This window comes from Bos indicus x Bos taurus, chromosome 3 (assembly GCF_003369695.1).
Source record: "Bos indicus x Bos taurus breed Angus x Brahman F1 hybrid chromosome 3, Bos_hybrid_MaternalHap_v2.0, whole genome shotgun sequence".
Taxonomy (NCBI): domain Eukaryota; kingdom Metazoa; phylum Chordata; class Mammalia; order Artiodactyla; family Bovidae; genus Bos; species Bos indicus x Bos taurus.
In genome coordinates this window covers 16,801,785-16,820,221 of record NC_040078.1, presented here as the reverse complement: position 1 = coordinate 16,820,221, position 18,437 = coordinate 16,801,785, and the positions used below count along the sequence as shown (strand labels likewise).

The following is an 18,437-nucleotide window of genomic DNA, read 5'->3' as shown; positions in this document are numbered from 1 at the left end:
GGATCCCTAGTGGAGGAACTAAGATCCTGCATGCTTCATGGTTCAGCCAAAAAAAAGGAGCTCTTCAATTCGAGTAGAATTTAGAGAAAATATAGAGCGCCCAGGACAGCCGTAGTACAAGGTCATGTTAGTTGCTCTGTTGTGTCTGACTCTTTGCGACCGCATGGACTATATAGCCCACCAGGCTCCCCTGTCCGTAGGATTCTTCAGGCAAGAATACTGCAGTGGGTGTCCATTCTTTTCTTCCAGGGATCTTCCTGACCCAGGGATTGAACCTGGGTCTCCCACACTACAGGCAGATTCTTTACTGTCTGAGCCACCAGGGGAGCCCCAGACAGTCTCCCCAGACAACAAATGGCTCTCAATAAATGGCCTTGGGGCCAAGATCAAATCCTTGGCCCTGCCAAGGAAAAGGGCCTCAGGGTAAGATAAAGTCAAAGAGGAGAAATTTCATGTGGACTTCAAAAAGATTTAAGGGCAAGTCTCAGATTTCACATACATATTATGTCTTCTAATAATTTTAACAGTGTGTCTTCTTGAGCCTTTCAGACAAGAGGGTCTTTAAGAATCATAAGGACATTTTCTCCCAGCACCTTGACTCTAAGGTGGAAAGGGCCAGTCTCAAAGAGATTTATAAATGTGGCTTTTGTCTAACTGAATTTGTAAGTTGATAGACAGGAAGCCCACAACATTTTTAAAGGAATTGTATCATCTTGCACTGAAAGGGACAAAGACAGCTCACAGCAAAAAGCAGCTTTGGGTCTTTCACTTTCAGCACAGCAACTGGGCCAGCCAGATGACAGGGCAACACTGAGCAATGAAAATACTGTCAACCAGCAAAAAAAGTTTATTGAGTAAAACTAAAAAAGATAGAGAGTCCTCCTGGGCCGAAGAGACCCATAGCAGGGAGCCACAAGCTCTGCATCAGGACCGTGCTGGGGAGCCCTGGAAGAAATCATTGCACATGATCGTGATGAGGGCCAGGAAGACGGCGTACTCCTGGAAGTCCACCTGCTGGTCACTGTTCTCATCCAGATCACCCATCAGCTTCTTCAGGCCCTCCTCATCCACCTTCTCCTGAAAGCAAGAGACAGTCAGGCCATCAGCTCTTGGGGCAGAACCCAGCTTTCCCCTCCTCCCTGGGCAGCAGGTAAGCGGTGAGCAGGGAGCACCTAGAGTGATGGGGAGCAGGGAGGTCCTGGGAGCACTAGGGTGCCCTGTGAGTGGGGACACAGGGGAGTGCATGAGCCAGAGCCTCCAGCTCTCCCTGCTGGGGGATCCCAGACCCTCCCTTCAGAGGATCAGCTCTGCTCCCCACAAGGGCCCAGGGAGACGGGCATCACCCACATCCCGCTGATGAGGAAACTCAAGCTTTCTGAAGCCACCACCACGCCTCATCACCAGAAAAATGAATTCCACAAAGGCAGACTCTTTCCCATCCCAGATAAAATGAAACCAAATTAGAAAAGTATGATCAAAAATATTTTTTTAAGAAAAAAGGACATGCCTCGTATGTTCAAAGTCACTTTGGGATTTGTTCCAGCAGCTAAGACTCCACTGGGATTTGGTCCAATAGTTAAGACTCCACACTCCCAGTGCAGGGGCCCTGGATTTGATCCCTGGTCCGGAAACTAGATCCCACATGCCACAATTAAGACTCCCTCCCATGCACTCTCAAGGACCTCGTACCCCTGGACTGTACCCAAGGCCTCTGCCAGAGCCCAGTGAGCCCCACTAACCAGCCCCGGGAGTTGCTCATCTCCGCAGCCCTGACATCGAGCCCACTGGCCTGTGGAAGGAGGTGGAGAGCCGGAGCTTCCTGCCCACATACCTCCCTCTGTCCTCACTCCAGTGCAGCCAAATAAATAAATATTTTTTTGGTGGGGCGAAGGGGGAGTGGTGCACTTCTCAGGTGGCACTTGTGGTAAACAATCCAATTGCCAGTGCAGGAGACATGAAAGACTCAGGTGTGATCCCTGGGTCAGGAAGATGCCCTGGATTAGGAAATGGCAACCCACTCCAGTATCCTGGCCTGGACAGTTCCATGGGCAGAGGAGCCTGGTAGACTATAGTCCACGAGGTTGCGAAGAGCTGGAAATGACTGACCAACTGAGTGCGTGAGCACACACGAGAGAGGAGCTGATTAAAGGGAGGGTAAGGGGCCAATTGAGAACTGATGGCATTTCTCTCCTAAACATCTCAGGGTGTGTCTTAGCTGAGCTTTTCTTTCCCTAGACACCTTCTTAGTTTGGCAAGTAAATATGAAAACCAAAAGAGAGAGAGGATGGAGGGAGGGAGAGAGAAGGAGATCACAAATGAGAGCTGTGTGATCCTGAGCGAGTCACGTCCCCTCTCTGGGCTCAGACAGCACATTCGTTCTCCAGAAAGCTGCAGGGAGGGGCCGGCAGTAGAGCACCCACTCGCGCACACAAAGGCTTCCCTCTCACTCTGGTGAGGTCATAAAGGGCTTGACCCCACTCTGGTGTCTGCATCCCCAGGCCCGCCCACCCCCAGCCAGCGAGGGAGAAGACATTCATCCCGTGCCCCCACACCACACACCAGGACCCTCTCATCCCCGGTGAGCCCCACTCACCCCCACAAAGCTGGGCAGCTCCTTGTGCAGAAGTTCCTTCATCTCCCCCTTACTCAGCTTGAACTTGTCGCCCTCTTGGCCGGAGTACTTGTGGAAGGTGGCGACCATCACAGCCAGCGCCTGCTCCAGGGGACTGGACATCTTGGATCTGAGGCTACAGGGGTGGCAAGGGAGGGAGATGCCTCAGCCCAGCCTGCAGGATCGTCTGCGGCCCTTGTGCCCCAAGCTGCCTCTCCAAGTCCCTCTTAGAATGGGCAGGCAGGGCTGCGTCTCCGCCTCAGCCTGTGGCTCCCTGGCCAGAAGCCATACCTCCACCTCACACTAGGTGGGTGAGGCAGGGGATAGACCTTCCTCTGTATTTGGAAGGGCCTCATGTCTCCTCCCACCATGCTCCCCCAGAGCATCTATGGGGGAAAAAAAAAAGGCAGGGTGGCCGGAGTCCCACTGGGGATCCTTTCTGTCAGCTTCTATCATAGGCCAGTGGGCTCTGTGCCAGGGCTGCGGAGACAGGCATCTCCATGGGCTAGTTAGTGGGGCTCACTGGGCTCTGGCAGCGGCCTTGGCTACAGCCCAGGGGTACGAGGTTCCCTGAGGAGTGACCTCCCCCCTCAGCCAGAGGGCGTCGTTCTCCCATCTAACTGGAAGCTCCCTTGGGTAAGCTGTATCCTCTGTCAGACCAGGGCTCTCACCCGGTAGGGAATGTGTCTCCCCTCACGCTGGAGGCACCGGAGCAGGGGTGCTGGCAACTGAACACTCTCCCTAACAGCAAGGATTCTGCTGGGACTGGAATTCAAGAAATTAAAAGCCCAGTACCCCAGGATCAGGACAGAATCTGAGACCAAGGACAGAATTTGGAGGTCATTCTTTCCAAGGCCCTGCCTCTCAGAGTGGTCACACCACCCCGGGAGGATTAGGCAGGTCCCAGGGTGAGGCCAGAGGAGCAGGCGCCAGGGGCAAGAAGCACCCTGGGCCCATCCTGCCAGCCTTGCCTTCAGGAGGTGGGAGAAGACAGGAAGTGGCAGAGCCGTGCCGCTGCTCAGGGCAGGGGCCCGGTCAGGCCCACTCGCTTGAGATCCTTGGCTCTTAGTCCTGCTGGAATCCAGGACTTTTCAAAAACAAACAAACCAAACCAGGATTCTCCTTAAAGCACCCCCCCAAACCTCCCACTACCACACACACTTCATATGCCTGGACCCAAACCCCAAAGAAGCAGCAACACTCAGACTGAGAGATGCAAGACAGACCCCAAGAGCAACCCCTAAACCTCACAGAGGAACTAGGAAAAAGCCTCTATCTGACACTTCACAGGAGGTCCCCCCAAATGCAGAGACCCACAAAGACCCCGGGCCTTCCACCAAGGGAACCAGGAGACAAAGACCAACATAAGGGGACATCCGGCAGAAGCTAACACCACAGTGTAAATCAGCTCTGCTCCAATAAAAACCCATTAAAAAAAAAGCCAAAGGGACAAAGGCAGAGACCCATGGGGGTCTTGTCCACCCAGCCCTGCCCAGGACAGAGGTACTCACCAGACCAGAGGGCAGAGAGAGACTCAGGAAGGAAAGCAAAGGTCCAGGTGCCCAGAGCTGGGATTTATATGCTAGCCCCACTGGCCCCTAACTTTGCATTTTAAGGAAACCAAACCTGCCCTAACCTGATCCCACCAAAGGCTGGCCTCCTGCCACCCCCACACACCCCCTCCCAGTCCCTCCCTTCCCGACAATACCGGCTCCTGGGCAGCCAAGGGCAGCCCCTCCCCCGGCCCCGCCCTGGCCACAGCGGGAGCAGGAGGTGTCACGGGGAAAAGGTATTCTGGGCCCTGGGCAAGGGGAGGCAGCCCCTGTTCATGGGGGCCTGGAGATTCAGGCCCAGTCTTGTTCTCATGACAAATGCCTGCGAGTCACAGTTCACTGGCGTGCCTGAAGCTGCAGGTGCGTGCTGGGACTTCACGGGCCTGGGAACCAGGAGGCAGCTGGGGGCTATCAGGAAGAAGAGGGCAGGGGTGACTGCAGGGAAACAAAGTGGCTTTTAATAGCCGGCCCCAGAATAACTGTCAGTGACTTACTGAGGCAAGAGGGTGTGCTTTAAAAGACCTGGAAAGGCCCCCTTCGGGTAGGAAGGGGTCTGGCAGGAGACAGGGAGGCAGCGAGAGGTGGAGATGGCTCTGCTATAGTCAGCTGGGGTGAGCAGCAGTCTGTGTGTGTAAGGAAGGCCCAGGAGGGTTGAAGGGAGGAGAAAATGCGAGTCTCCTCCAGCTTGGGAGGTGGGCAGGTGAGGAGGAGGCCCGCACAGCTTCCCAAGCCAGGAGGCCAGGCTGGGGATGAGGTCACAGCCTCGGCCTCTCTCACCCACTCGCCCAGAGAAAGGCAAACACTGAGGCCTGTTAGGACCCAGCCCAGGGGAGGGCCTTTCAGAGAAGAGCAGACTTCACGCGGCCTCTTCCCAGGCCCCCCTGGCCTACTGCCTCAGTCCAGCCCGGGCACCGCCCTTCCTGTGTGCCAGCTCCCCTCCCCCCTCCAGATGTCCACCAGCTTCTTTCCCCTCCTCCGGAGCCCCTAGTCCTAGGTGACTCACCCGCGGTTCCAGGCCCAGAGGCCCAGGCAGTGACTCAGCAGCACCGCCCTCCTCCCCCAGGGCTAGGGCAGCCAGAGTCACGGGGCAGCAGGCAGAAACCCCAACCCAGCTCCGGCAGACAGGGCACTGGAACAGAGACCCCCTCATCAGGCCCACTCTGGGGAGTTTGGGGTCATGACACCACAGAGAACTCAGACTGAGGATCCACAGAGGATCAGACATTGAGCCAGGCTGCTGTTTCCCCGGCGGTCACTCACAATGGGACTCAGGAGCGGCCTGAGCAGCATAGATGAAATCAGGCCTCAGGGGCCCCGGTGCCCTCTCCTACACCTCTGCAAAGCCACCCAGTGTCCTTCCTCCTCAAGGCACTTGGCCCCCTTGTGCTACTGCTCTTCCCTGTCAAAACCTATTTCAGGTCGAGCTTGGAATAAAAATTGTTCTCCCCGAGGGTAAGGATCAGTGGGGTGCAATGCATTGCTTTGTACAGCACTTCTTCCATCTTAACTGAGGACTTCGGCAGATGGCACTTCTGCTCAGAAACTGCAGTGGCGTCCCCATGGCCCTTGCTGGAAGTGAGGTGCTCGGGCTCTGGCCCCTACCTGCATATTCAACCTCTCCTGCACGTCTCCTAACTGCCTGCTCACTGTGCCTGAGCACCTGGAGTGGCCAGGACTGCCTATGCCCATCCTTCTGCTCAGAATGTGCCCACTCACCACATCCCTGCCTCCCGAAGTCCCACATATCCTTCAAAGCCCAGTTCAGTGCCCCCACCTCACGGAGCTGCCCCAGGGCTAACCAGGGTCTATCTCCACCTGCTCTGTCCCACGGCAAGCGCTCCTTTGGTACTCAGAGCATTCTAATCTCGATTGAATCACTCGTGTGCCTGTCTTCTCTCGCCCTCACTCCCACATGGTGAGCTCACCGGGCAGGGACCGCATGAGCAACGGGTCTTGCCCACACCAGGTGCCATCCCGAGTTTACGGTTGGCACCGTAGGTGGTGGAGTGCTGGGGACAGTATCAGGGGGCCTTCCCACCTCCCGAAATCACATCACTGATGATGCTACCAAATCATAACTTCTCTGCCTGCTCCCAGGAGTGGAACTGAGACACTGGCTTGGAAAACAGAGCTTCAGAGAGCTATGAGTCCCTGAGGAGTGACGGCAGGAAATATCTTGCTCTGGGGACCCATTGAGGGAAGGAGCACAGCAAAGTCCCCAGAGGGCAGGGATGGAGACAGGAGGCAGACAGAGGAAGAGAGGAAGAGGCAGTCAGACAGAAACTGGGAGAAAAAGTCAAAGAAAAACAGAGTCACGGAAAGTGTGAGGGAAAAGGGAAGACCAGAGCGATAAGAGAGAGCGCCTCTGACGCTAGGGGCAGCATCTGGACACCTGTCCCGAAACTGAGACCAGGGCTGGGCCCATCAAGGAGCCATATTCCTGAAATTGATGAAAATCACAGTAATTTGCCACTAACTTGCTGTGTAATCTAGAGTAATTCCTTCCCCCTTGCAGAACAGGAAGGTTGGATAGGCTGACCCCTCAAAGTCCAATTCCATTCTATGCTCTCCACTTCTTCATGAAGGCAGAGAAGCCAGGACGTAGGCAGGCAGTGGACACATCCTGGCAGTGACTGTGCCCATGCCCAGCTTGGGAAGCGGGGTGTCCTCTTTCCGCTAGGCGTGGTTCCAGGTGCCAAAGGTTTCCCATCAGCAACTCCTGGGTTTTCCCCGTCTTGTTCATGCCCCCTGGTGGTTGAGATGTGACATTGCAGGCTGGTCTCCCTATTCTTTCCCTCCCTCCTGTCTGGGTCGGCCAGCCCCTGCCCAGCCCGGCTCTTGACTCAGGCAGGAGAAGACAATGCTGATTCATCTCCAGCAAACCTTCCCACGCCCACACCTCTCACACCTGCATGACGTATGAAGTGTTTCCAGGACAGTTCCTGCTGAGACACCCAGGTGGACTTCTGAAATGGAAGTTGGATGCCTGGAAACAGTTTAAAAGCCGTGGGGAGGAGGCAGGAAGGAACTAGGTGGCAAAAAGGAGGGGCTGAACACTGTCAAGCTCTGTCAACCTCCCCACCATCCCTGGGGCAGTTCCAGGGAAAGAGAAATGGTCTCGCTGCTGGGGCCCTAGGGCCCTTGCTTTCCTCTGACTTAAGCATGAGACTTGAGGAAGTTGCACCAACCTCTGAAGTCAAAATTTTTCACCACAAGGATCCTTTTTATTATTCCTCTGCCCTCCCCAAATCTGCTTTGAGATATTTTCTCTCAACAAACTGCACGAAATAATTTATCTAGCTATCGCCTGATGGGTCTTCCCCGGTGGCTCGGTGGTAAAGAATCCATCTGCCAAGGCAGGAGACGCAGGGGACAAGGGTTCCATCCCTGAGAAAATGGCAACCCACTCCAGTATTATTGCCTGGGAAACCCCATGGACAGAGGAGCCTGGCGGGCTACAGTCCATGAGGTCACAAAGAGTCAGACACAACTGAGTAGACTGAGCCCAGCACAGCGCATCCCCTGATAGCCTATTCGGCATGAGAGAATCTGCATTATCACACTGGGTTTGGGTCATTCTGGATCTTCCATGTGTAATGGATTTGTCATATCCTTTGCTGGAGGAGTCCAGACTGACATTATGAGCCACCTCCTGTGTGCTGAGTGATGTCCATATATCACCCCATTTAATTTACACAAAAATCCCAGAAAGTTGGTACAGTCTTACCACCACTTTGCAGAGGAGAAAATTGAGGCTCAGAGAAGTTTTCCCAAGTTCACACAATTAATGAGGCATGGCTTAAACACAGGTGGTCACAATGGTAAACCTCCCTGCTGCTGCTGCTGCTAAGTCACTTCAGTCGTGTCCGACTCAGTGCGACCCCATAGACGGCAGCCCACTAGGCTCCCCCATCCCTGGGATTCTCCAGGCAAGAACACTGGAGTGGGTTGCCATTTCCTTCTCCAACACGTGAAAGTGAAAAGTGAAAGTGAAGTCACTCAGTCGCGTCTGACTCTTAGCAACCCCATGGACTGCAGCCTACCAGGCTCCTCCGTCCATGGGATTTTCCAGGCAAGAGTGTTGGAGTGGGGTGCCATCGCCTTCTCCCTAGAAGAGCCAGTCATCAAGAATCCCCTAGGGACTTCCCTCATGGTCCATTGGTTAAGACCTCACCTTTCAATGTCGGGGATGTGGGTTCAATCCCTGGTCAGGAAGCTAAGATTCTATATGCTTTGTGGCCAAAATGCCAAAACACGAAACCAAAGCATTTTTGTAACAAATTCTGTATAGACTTTTTTTTTTTCAAATGGTCCACATCAAAAAAAAAAAAAAAAAGACTCCTCTAGAATCCTAACCTTCTGATTCCTACACAGACCAACCAGCCATCCCCTCACATTATACCCAACCTTTGAGTCTTATTTCTGGACCTCACCCAGTACCCAGGAGCCCATCTTTCGCCTGCTCTGGTCTGACATCTTCAATGACCCCTCTTCCTTTCCCTCCAAATGCACTCTGGCTTGAATCTAAAATAAGCTTAAAAAAAAAAAAACTTCCCTTGACTCTTATTGTTGCAACAAATAATACCTCTATTCACACAGTGACCCAAATCAAAAACTTGGCTGTCTTCCTATCCTGCCCTTACTGCCCTCCAGTTACCCAGGTCAGGCGACCTGACCTTCTAAATAACTGCTCAGTTTTGTCTACACTGCCTGAGATCCCACTGTATCACCTTGCTCCTAGGCTATTGTAAGCACATCCGGATTTTTCCCCCACCTCGAACCATGTCCCCCACTCTGACCCATTCTCAGTTCTGCCACCAGGGTGATCTTCCTAAAATTCAGATCTGACCATGTCACTCCGTATGTAAAAACACTGAGGGATCTCCCTTAACCTTAGGAGAAGGCTACCCAGCGTGGCGCACCTTCCTAGGTACCCAGCTGTGCTGAGGCACGTGCCATGCCCTTCCATGCCTCTGAGCCCTTGCCCAAGCTGTTCATTCTCTCAGGAAGAAGCCTCTTCTTGCTTTGTGCCCCTGTCAATCTCCTGTTGTTGCTGTTCAGTCGCTCAGTCACGTCAGACTCTTTGAGACCCCATGGACTGCAGCACGCCAGGCTTCCCTGTCCTTCACTGTCTCCCAGAGTTTGCTCAAACTCATGTCCATCGGGTCAATGATGCCATCCAACCATCTCATCCTCTGTCACCCCCTTCTCCTCTTGCCCGCAATCTTTCCCAGCATCAAGGTCTTTTCCAATGAGTCGGCTCTTCGCATCAGGTGGCCAAAGTATTGGAACTTCAGCTTCAGCATCAGTCCTTCTAATGAATATTCAGGACTGATTTCCTTTAGGATTGACTGGTTTGACCTCCTTGCAGGCCAAGGGACTCTCAAGAATCTTCTCCAGGACCACAGCTCTAAAGCATCGATTCTTCGGCAATCAGCCTTCTTTTTGGTCCGATTCTCACATCCACACATGACTACTGGAAAACCATAGCTTTGACTATAGGGACCTTTGTTGTCAATCTCCTACTCATCCTTTATTTTTTTTTAGCCACACTGTTAAGTATGTGGAACTTTAGTTCCCTGACCAGGGATCAAACAAGTGCCCCTGAATTGGAAGCTCAGAATCTTAAACACTGGACCACCAGGGAATTTCCTCCTCAGTTCAGTTCAGTCGCTCAGTCGTGTCCCACTCTTTGCGACCCCATGGACTGCAGCACACCAGGCTTCCCTGTCCATCACCAACTCCCAGAGCTTCCTCAAACTCATATCCATCGAGTCGGTGATGCCATCCAACCATCTCATCCTCTGTCATCCCCTTCTCCTGCCTTCAATCTTACCCAGTATCAGGGTCTTTTCGAAGTCAGTTCTTCACATCAGGTGGCCAAAGTATTGGAGTTTCACTTCAGCATCAGTCCTTCCAATGAATATTCAGGACTGATCTCCTTTAGGATTGACTGGTTGGATCTCCTTGCAATCCAGTGGACTCTCAAGAGTCTTCTCCAACACCACAGTTCAGAAGCATCAATTCTTCAGCGCTCAGCTTTCTTTATAGTCCAACTCTCACATCCATACATGACCACTGGAAAAACCATGGTTTTAACTAGATAGACTTATGCTGGCAAAGTAATATCTCTGCTTTTTAATATGCTGTCTAGGTTGGTCATAGCTTTCCTTCCAAGGAATAAGTGTCTTTTAATTTCATGGCTACAGTCACCATCTGCAGTGATTTTGGAGTCCAAAAAAATACAGTCAGCCACTGTTTCCACTGTTTCACCATCTATTTGCCATGAAGTGATGGGACCAGATGTCATGATCCTAGTTATATGAATGTTGAGTTTTAAGCCAACTTTTTCACTCTCCTCTTTCACTTTTTTCAAGAGGCTCTTTAGATCTTCTTCGCTTTCTGCATAAGGGTGGTGTCATCTGCATATCTGAGATTATTGATATTTCTCCTGGCCATCTTGACTCCAGCTTGTGCTTCTTCCAGCCCACCATTTCGCATGATGTATTCTGCATATAAATTAAATAAACAGGGTGACAATATATAGCCTTGACATACTCCTTTCCAGATTTGAAACCAGTCTGTTGTTTCATATCCAGTTCTAACTGCTGCTTCTTGACCTGCATACAGATTTCTCAGGAGGCAGGTAAGGTGATCTGGTATTCCTGTTTCTTGAACAATTTCCCAGTTTGTTGTGATCCAGCCAGTCAAAGGCTTTGGCATAGTCAATAAAGCAGAAGTAGGTGTTTTTCTGCAACTCTCTTTCGCAACAGATGTTGGCAATTTGATCTCTGGTTCCTCTGCCTTTTATAAATCCAGCTTGAACATCTGCAAGTTCACAGTTCATGTACTGTTGAACCCTGGCTGGAGAATTTTGAGCGTTAATTTGCTAGCATGTGAGATGAGTGCAATTGTGCAATAGCTTGAACATTCTTTGGCATTGCCTTTCTTTGGGACTGGAATGAAAACCTTTTCCAGTCCTGTGGCCACTGCTGAGTTTTCCAAATTTGCTGGCATATTGTGTGCAGCATTTTCACAGCATCATCTTTTAGGATTTGAAATAGCCCAACTGGAATTCCATCACCTCCACTAGCTTTGTTTGTAGTGATGCTTCCTAAGGCCCACTTGACTTCACACTCCAGGATGTCTGGCTGTGGGTGAGTGATCACACCATCATGGTTATCTGGGTCATGAAGATCTTTTTTGTATAGTTCTTCCTACTCACCCTTTAAATTTAGCTCAAAGATCAACTCCTCTGTGCAGCATCCCTGGATCTACTCCCCAGCCCCCTCACATACTAGAACACGTGAGTGTACATGTGTGCTCACGTGCCCACACACACAGAGCAGGGTGTTGGCTTAAGTTAGGTGTCCCTCCTACGTATTTCTGCAGCCCTTTGCCAATCGCCCTGTAACAGCACATTTTATGTGTAGTCGTGGCCATTTATTTATGTGTCTTCCCCAACTAGATCAGGCTGCTGGGACCTGGATGCTGAGTATGATCATCTCCTAGGATCCCCGGTGTTTGACACGGAGCAAGTGTCCCGTGAATGGCCAGAAAGAGGCACAAGCACAGTCCCTCGTGGCCACCACCCTTTCTCCTCCCTTTGACCCCACATTTCCGAGACTCTAAATCCTCTACCCCCATCCCTGAACCTTCTCAAAGCTGACTTGCAGGAATTCCCTGGTGGTCCACTGTTTAGGACTCAGCACTCTTGCTGCCAGGGGCTTTGGGTTTGATCCCTGGTCAGGGAACTAAGATACTATAAGCTGCAAGGCGCAGGCAAATAAACAAATAAAAGCTGACTTTCTACCATCCTACAAATCCAGCTGTCTCCAGTGTCACCAGAAGCCGCCTTCTTACCAACGCCAGTTTGGGGGAGGGGGCAACTTAACAGCCTACTCCTCAGAAGGGCTCTTCAGAGGGAGGGGCCAGTCCACGCCTCCCAGCTCTGCTAGAAGAGGCCACGCTCCTAGCCTGCTGCTCTCTTTCTCCACCAGCCAGCCCTATCCTGTCCTCACCTCCCTGGTGACCACACTACCCCCAGGGGCAGGGGCAGGAGGGCAGCTGCCCTCTGTGATGAGATGGGGAAGGTCAACTCAAGAAGCAGCAGGGGGAACTTACAGGGCTTTGGGCTCCAGTTCTAAATTATATTCTCTGGTCCATTTTCTCCAAACTCAAAAAGGAGCGGGCTGTGAACAACTAGTACCCTCAGAAACCCCAGTACTTAGGTCTCCTCCATCTTGGCCCTTCTACTGCATATACACCTTTTAACCAGGGTCATTCCTCAGGGGTCTGGCCAGGAACAAACCACTCTTTGCACCCACCCACCTCCAGCCGCCCTCACCCTGTGTCCTCATGAGAGAGGGCTCCCAGGGGCACGGGCGCCTTCCGGGCCATTCCCCCGCACTGCTGGACTTGCCTCTCTGGCCCGCAGCTCCTTACAAGGTCAGAGTACAGGGGCCTGTAAGTTGCTAAGGTCCGATGCCTGACTCAGGGGCCTAGATTCTGGCTGTCCTGCTGGCAAGCACTCAGGCCTGGGTGTCAGACAGACCTAGGTCTGAAGTGGGGTTCTGCCATTTGCTAGAAGATGGGGCCACAGATGGAAAATATCACTGGTGAAACTGGTGCCAACCGGAATCAACACAAAGGGGAGTGATTAACATTCTTCCCAGAAACACTCAGCTTGAGAGATGCATTCTGCTGTGTTCTGATAAATCTAGGAACTTCTGAAATCTCAGAAAGGAGCTAAAAGCAGTTTCAGAAAAAGAAAGGTAACTCAGGAAGGTGAGTAGTGATTTTTAAAACCATAGGATATTGCTCATGAGGAAGTGGTTTAAAGAGAGATGTTCTAAGAGATCAACGTATAATACTAGGAAATGGTTGTAGCAAAGAAGTTAAGACGTTGGAGTTTGAGATTGAATCTTAACTCCACTGTATTCTAGCTTCATTGATCAAGATCTTTCAGCCATAAGAGATGGCAGTTCAAGGCAAGCTCGCTGAAGAAAAAAGGGGATATACTATGTTACATAACTGGTAAGGTCACTGTGATAATTTACAGGTCAATGAACCACAGCCCCGGGACCCAGAACTTAAGACCATCCATCTATTTGTCCATTTTTCTCTCATCACTGTCTCTCTGCACGTTGGCTTCACTCTTACTGTAACAAGGTCTCTCTATATATCAAGGAATGTAGCCACAGACTGTTCCAGCTTTGTAAACCCAGGGTTCACATAGCCCAGGAAGAGCCTTTATTGGCCCCACCGGGTTCACGTACTCAGCTGTTGACCAATCCCTGTTTCCAGGGACGCAGGGTATTATAAACGGCCAGCGTGGGTAAGGTTCCCAGCCTACCATCAAGGATCTCTTTCCAAGTGGAGGAAGCAAGTTACTGCAGTCACTACACTCACCCGTGACCTTACAAACATGACTTAACCCCCGCTGGGAATCAGGAGGTTCCTATCACTCCTGTAACATGAGGACACTATCATCTACCAGAGAGATCAAATGAGATAACACATGTAGAGTCCCAGCGAGCACTCAGTGAATGTTACTAGATACAACAGTAAAAGCGGAAACCAGGATATACAGTTAGACGTAATGTCGTTGCCCAGATGGGGTTGTCTGGCACGTCAGCAACATGAAACCAGGATCAGGCCCCACACATCCACTGAAACTCAAGGACCAGAGTCTACTTCTCGTTTCCCTGTCAACATTTATACATTTTTTTTGAGCCCTTATCTTGTCTTCTGCTAATCTCAGGGATTTCCCAGGTGGCTCAATGGTAAAGAACCCGCCTGTCAATGCCAGAGACACAGAAGATGCAGGTTTGATCCCTGGGTCAGAAAGACCCCCTGCAGAAGGAAATGGCAACCCACTCCAGTATCCTTGCCTGGAGAATCCCCATGGACAGAGGAGCCTGGCGGGAAGAGTCAGACATGACTGAGCATGCACGAACAGTATCAGGTATTAACACTTTTTAATATAAAACTAAGATCATGGCATCTGGTCCCATCACTTCATGGGAAATAGATGGGGAAACAGTGGAAACTGTCAGACTTGATTTTTTTGGGCTCCAGAATCACTGCAGATGGTGATTGCAGCCATGAAATTAAAAGACACTTACTCCTTGGAAGGAAAGTTATGACCAACCTAGATAGCATATTCAAAAGCAGAGACATTACTTTGTCAACAAAGGTCTGTCTAGTCAAGGCTATGGTTTTTCCAGTGGTCATGTATGGATGTGAGAGTTGAACTGTGAAGAAAACTGAGCGGCGAAGAATTGATGCTTTTGAACTGTGGTGTTGGAGAAGACTCTTGAGAGTCCCTTGGACTGCAAGGAGATCCAATCAGTCCATTCTAAAGGAGATCAGTCCTGGGTGTTCATTGGAAGGACTGATGCTAAAAGCTGAAACTCCAGTACTTTGGCCACCTCATGCGAAGAGTTGACTCATTGGAAAAGACCCTGATGCTGGGAGGGATTGGGGGCAGGAGGAGAAGGGGACGACAGGATGAGATGGCTGGATGGCATCACCGACTCGATGGATGTGAGTTTGGGTGAACTCAGGGAGTTGGTGATAGACAGGGAGGCCTGGCGTGCTGCAATTCATGGGGTTGCAAAGAGTTGGATACAACTGAGCGAGTGAACTGAACTGAACTGAATATAAAAATAATAAAGAAAATCTTAAAATTGAGGAAAGTCTGCTCGTTTCCTTCATTTGTTCTCCTAGCTTGGAAATGAACATATTTTGTCCAAATAATTGGTAAAATATCTAGGACCAGTTTCACATTTAGCAGTTTGGTGACAACCGAGGCTGATCTGGCTCAATGCCTCCCCGAACCCCATGTCATGGATAAGGAAATTGATTCCCTACATGAGGGGAGACACACACATCATCATCCCAGGTTACTCAGGATGTTAAGATCATCCACCTCTAGTTCTCCTGGCTGTTTATTCAGCAGCCAACCTCTGGTCTTTATTTGGATTCTCACAGAAATTTTCCTTCTCGTAAGAAATGGAGCTGGTTTCTGGAATGTCTGCGTTCATCACACAGTCATAAGAATTCACAAGAATTAGTCTCTCGGAACAAGCTCATCCTTGAGTTAAGTAATAAAGACTTTTTAAACCTGCCCAGCTTCTGGCTTGATAAACATCTGCTTCTAAACCAGAAAGAGGGCAGCAGTCAAGCAGGAGGGGAGAAACTCACAGGTACTGAGTGTTTACTCTGTGTAAACATTGTTCCAAGCACTATACCTACATTATCTAATTTAATCCTCCCAACCACCCTGTAATGTGGGGAATGTCTGTGATTAATAGATCAGGAAACAGAAGCTCAGGGGATTAAGCATAGAGCCAGGACTGAAAGGCAGGTTGGCCTGGCTGCCAAGCACCACTCCTCAATCACCCCCACTCCCTGCCTCTCCTTCACCCGAAGTTTCTTCTCTAGCCACTTCCCTGGTTGCTCTTCTCCCTGTCTCTGCTGGTGGCTGACATTAGTGTTCAACCCTTTTCTCCCTTGCTTGCTTCCCTCCATCTCCTTTCTTTCTCCCCCTCTTTCTCACAGCATCATTATCCTTTCACTTTGGTGGTGGTTTAGTCGCTCAGTCGTGTCCGACTCTTGTGACCCCCGTGGACTGTAGCCCGCCAGGCTCCTCCGTGAATGGGATTCTCCAGGCAAGAATACTGGAGTGGGTTGCCATTTCCTACTCCAGGGGATCTTCCCAACCCAGGAATCAAACCCGGTTCTCCTGCATTGCAGGCAGATTCTTTACCAACTTGAAAGAGTGTGAATCTGCATTCAGGCCGCCCCACCCTCCCCTGAGAGTCTCAGGCTCTCACTGCTCCCCTGGTCATCTAATGGGCATCACCCTGCCTTCTTCTGTAGAAACCCCAGACCCAGCCAGGCAGCCTCGCCCACCCAGGTCCTCACTGAGCACAGACCAAGTGTTTCTGGGTTTTCCTGGGAACCTCACCTGGCCACCTCTTCCTCTCTGTGCCTGTAGCTACAGCCTCACCCCAGCTGCCCTGGGAGAGCAACCTCCTGACGAGTCTCTTCCTGGACCGCAGCCCCTCCCTTCATTCATTCTGATCATAGCTATCCATTCTATCCCTCACTTACTCAAGAAACTTCTGGATCTCTTCACTGACCATCACATCATTTAAACTCTTCAGTGTGTATGAAGAATCTGAAAAGAAATTATATAAATGAACTCATTTACAAAACAGAAGCAGATTCACAGACTTCGAGAACAATCCTATGGTTAACAGGGAAGAAGGATGGGGGAAGGGAGAGTTAGGGAGTTTGGGACCTACATGTACACACTGCTGTATTGAAAATGGATAATCAACAAAGACCCACTGTGTAGCATAGGAAAATCTGTTCAATGTTATGTGGCAGCCTCAATAGGAGGGGAGTTTGGGGGAGAGTGGATACAAGTATATGTGCGGCTGAATTGCTTTGCTATGCACCTAAAACTCTCAAAACATTGTGAATTTGCTATACTCCAATATAAAATAAAAACTTTTTTTAATAAATAAATAAACTCCTCAGTGTGGCTCTCAAGGGTACAGCTCTCCATTTCATTCCTCATTCATACACTCAACAAATGTTAATTAGGTAGTAACATTGCAGCAGGCCCTGGGGATACCTTGGTGAAAAAAAAAACAGACACATTCCTTACACTGGTGGGGCATGTAATCAAGTGAGGATGACAGCAAGTAATCGTAAATTACAAGTTATAGTAAGAGCCATGCATGAAAACCAATGCGTGCAATGAGGGAGAATCATCACCTGGGCAGGGTGGTCAGGAAGGGCCTCCTGCGGGATGAGGAGTTCTCCCAAAGGGAGTGGAAGATGAGCATTCCAGGCATTGACCCAGAGATGGGAGGGAATTTGGGGTGTGAAAGAAGCACATGAAGACTGGTGTGGATGGGGCATGGATGGCGAGGCAGAGAATAGCACAAGCTAGAGCTGCAGAAGTCAGAAGGGGGTCAAGTCATACAGAGCCTTGTAGGCCAGTGTAAGGAGTTACGGATTTTATTCTAATAGGACACCGGGGAAGGATTTTAAGTAATAGAGTGGCATAATCTAACTTCATTCTTAAACATGACTCTGGGGCACTCTTAATGAAAAATGGCAGAGTATACAGCAATACAGACGGACCAGAGATTATTAAACTGAGCGAAGTAAGTCAGACAAAAACAAATATCATATGATATCACTTAATACGTGGAATCTCAAAAAGTGATACAGGGACTTCCTTGGCAGTCCAGTAGTTAAGACTCTGAGCTTCCAATGCAGGGCATATGGCTTCAATCCCACGTTTGCGAACTGAGATCCCACATGCCGCGCAGTGAGGCGAAAAAATTATTAACTAATCAAAAATGTTTAATAAAATTTAAAAATGATGTAAGTGAACTTATTTACAAAACAGAAATAGACTCAGACCTAGAAAACAAACTTATGGTTACCAAAGGGAATGGGGGATGACAAATTAAGAGGTTGGGATTAACACATACGCACTACTTATAGGACATTCCATCCAAAACCAGCAGAATACACTTTTTTCTCAGTGCATACGGAATATTCTCCAGGATAGATCCCATACTGGGCCACAAGCCAAGCCTCGGTAAACTCAAGAAAATTGAAATGATATCAAGCATCTTTTCCAAGCACAAGGTTATGAGCTCAGAAATCAATTACAAGAAAAAAAAAACTGGAAAAAACACAAATACGTAGAGGCTAAAAAATATGTTAGCAAATACCAATGGAGCTCTGAAGAAATCAAAGAGGCAACCAAAAAGTAAGTAGAGGCAAATGACAATGAAAGCACAGCAATCCAAAACCCACGAGACCCAGCAAAGCAGTTCTGAGAGAGACGTTTATAGCAATATAATCCTCCCTCGGGAAACAGAAAAATCTCCAATGAGTATATACACACTTCTGCATACAGAAGAAGTAAACAACAAGGATCTACTGTATGCACAAAGAACCATACTCAGTGTCTTGTAATAGTCTATACTGATGGTAAAGAATCTGAAAAAGCATGTGTGGAATGTGTGCGTGTAACTGAATCACTGCTGACACTTGAAACCGACACAACAGTGTGAATTAACTATACTTCATTTTAAAAAAGGAAGAAAGAAAAAAGAATCAGACTTCTATCTCCCTCTGATTGAGATGTAGCATTCGTACTTTTTCTAATTCATAGCTAAGCTCACAAGAAAGGAAATTTTCAGAGGCCCAAAGCAAAGAAGAAACTATAAAGAGTG

General features: G+C 49.8%; 1 protein-coding gene across 3 annotated transcripts; it reads right to left on the bottom strand.

The window, feature by feature from the left end:
• Positions 1-824: 824 nt before the first annotated feature.
• Positions 825-16,331, bottom strand: S100A2 (S100 calcium binding protein A2). 3 transcript variants are annotated; one of them, XM_027533035.1, is made up of 3 exons: positions 16,285-16,331; positions 2,594-2,747; positions 825-1,077 (listed from the first exon to the last, which is right to left on the bottom strand). In XM_027533035.1, exons 1-3 carry the CDS (start codon positions 16,314-16,316, stop codon positions 925-927), a joined length of 339 nt encoding a protein of 112 aa, XP_027388836.1. In that variant the 5' UTR covers positions 16,317-16,331; the 3' UTR covers positions 825-924. The 3 variants fall into 3 exon arrangements, with proteins under 3 accessions (XP_027388836.1, XP_027388845.1, XP_027388854.1); XM_027533044.1 differs by lacking the exon at positions 16,285-16,331 and adding an exon at positions 4,123-4,314; XM_027533053.1 differs by lacking the exon at positions 16,285-16,331 and adding an exon at positions 3,283-3,370.
• Positions 16,332-18,437: the final 2,106 nt, after the last annotated feature.

Excerpts from the sequence above, each read along its gene's own strand:
- S100A2 (XM_027533035.1), bottom strand. The coding sequence starts at position 16,316 with ATGGTCAGTGAAGAGATCCAGAAGTTTCTTGA. Across the intron at positions 2,748-16,284 it reads GAGATCCAGAAGTTTCTTGA|CCTCAGATCCAAGATGTCCA; the intron begins GTAAGTGAGGGA and ends CCACCCCTGTAG. Across the intron at positions 1,078-2,593 it reads AGCTGCCCAGCTTTGTGGGG|GAGAAGGTGGATGAGGAGGG; the intron begins GTGAGTGGGGCT and ends TCTTGCTTTCAG.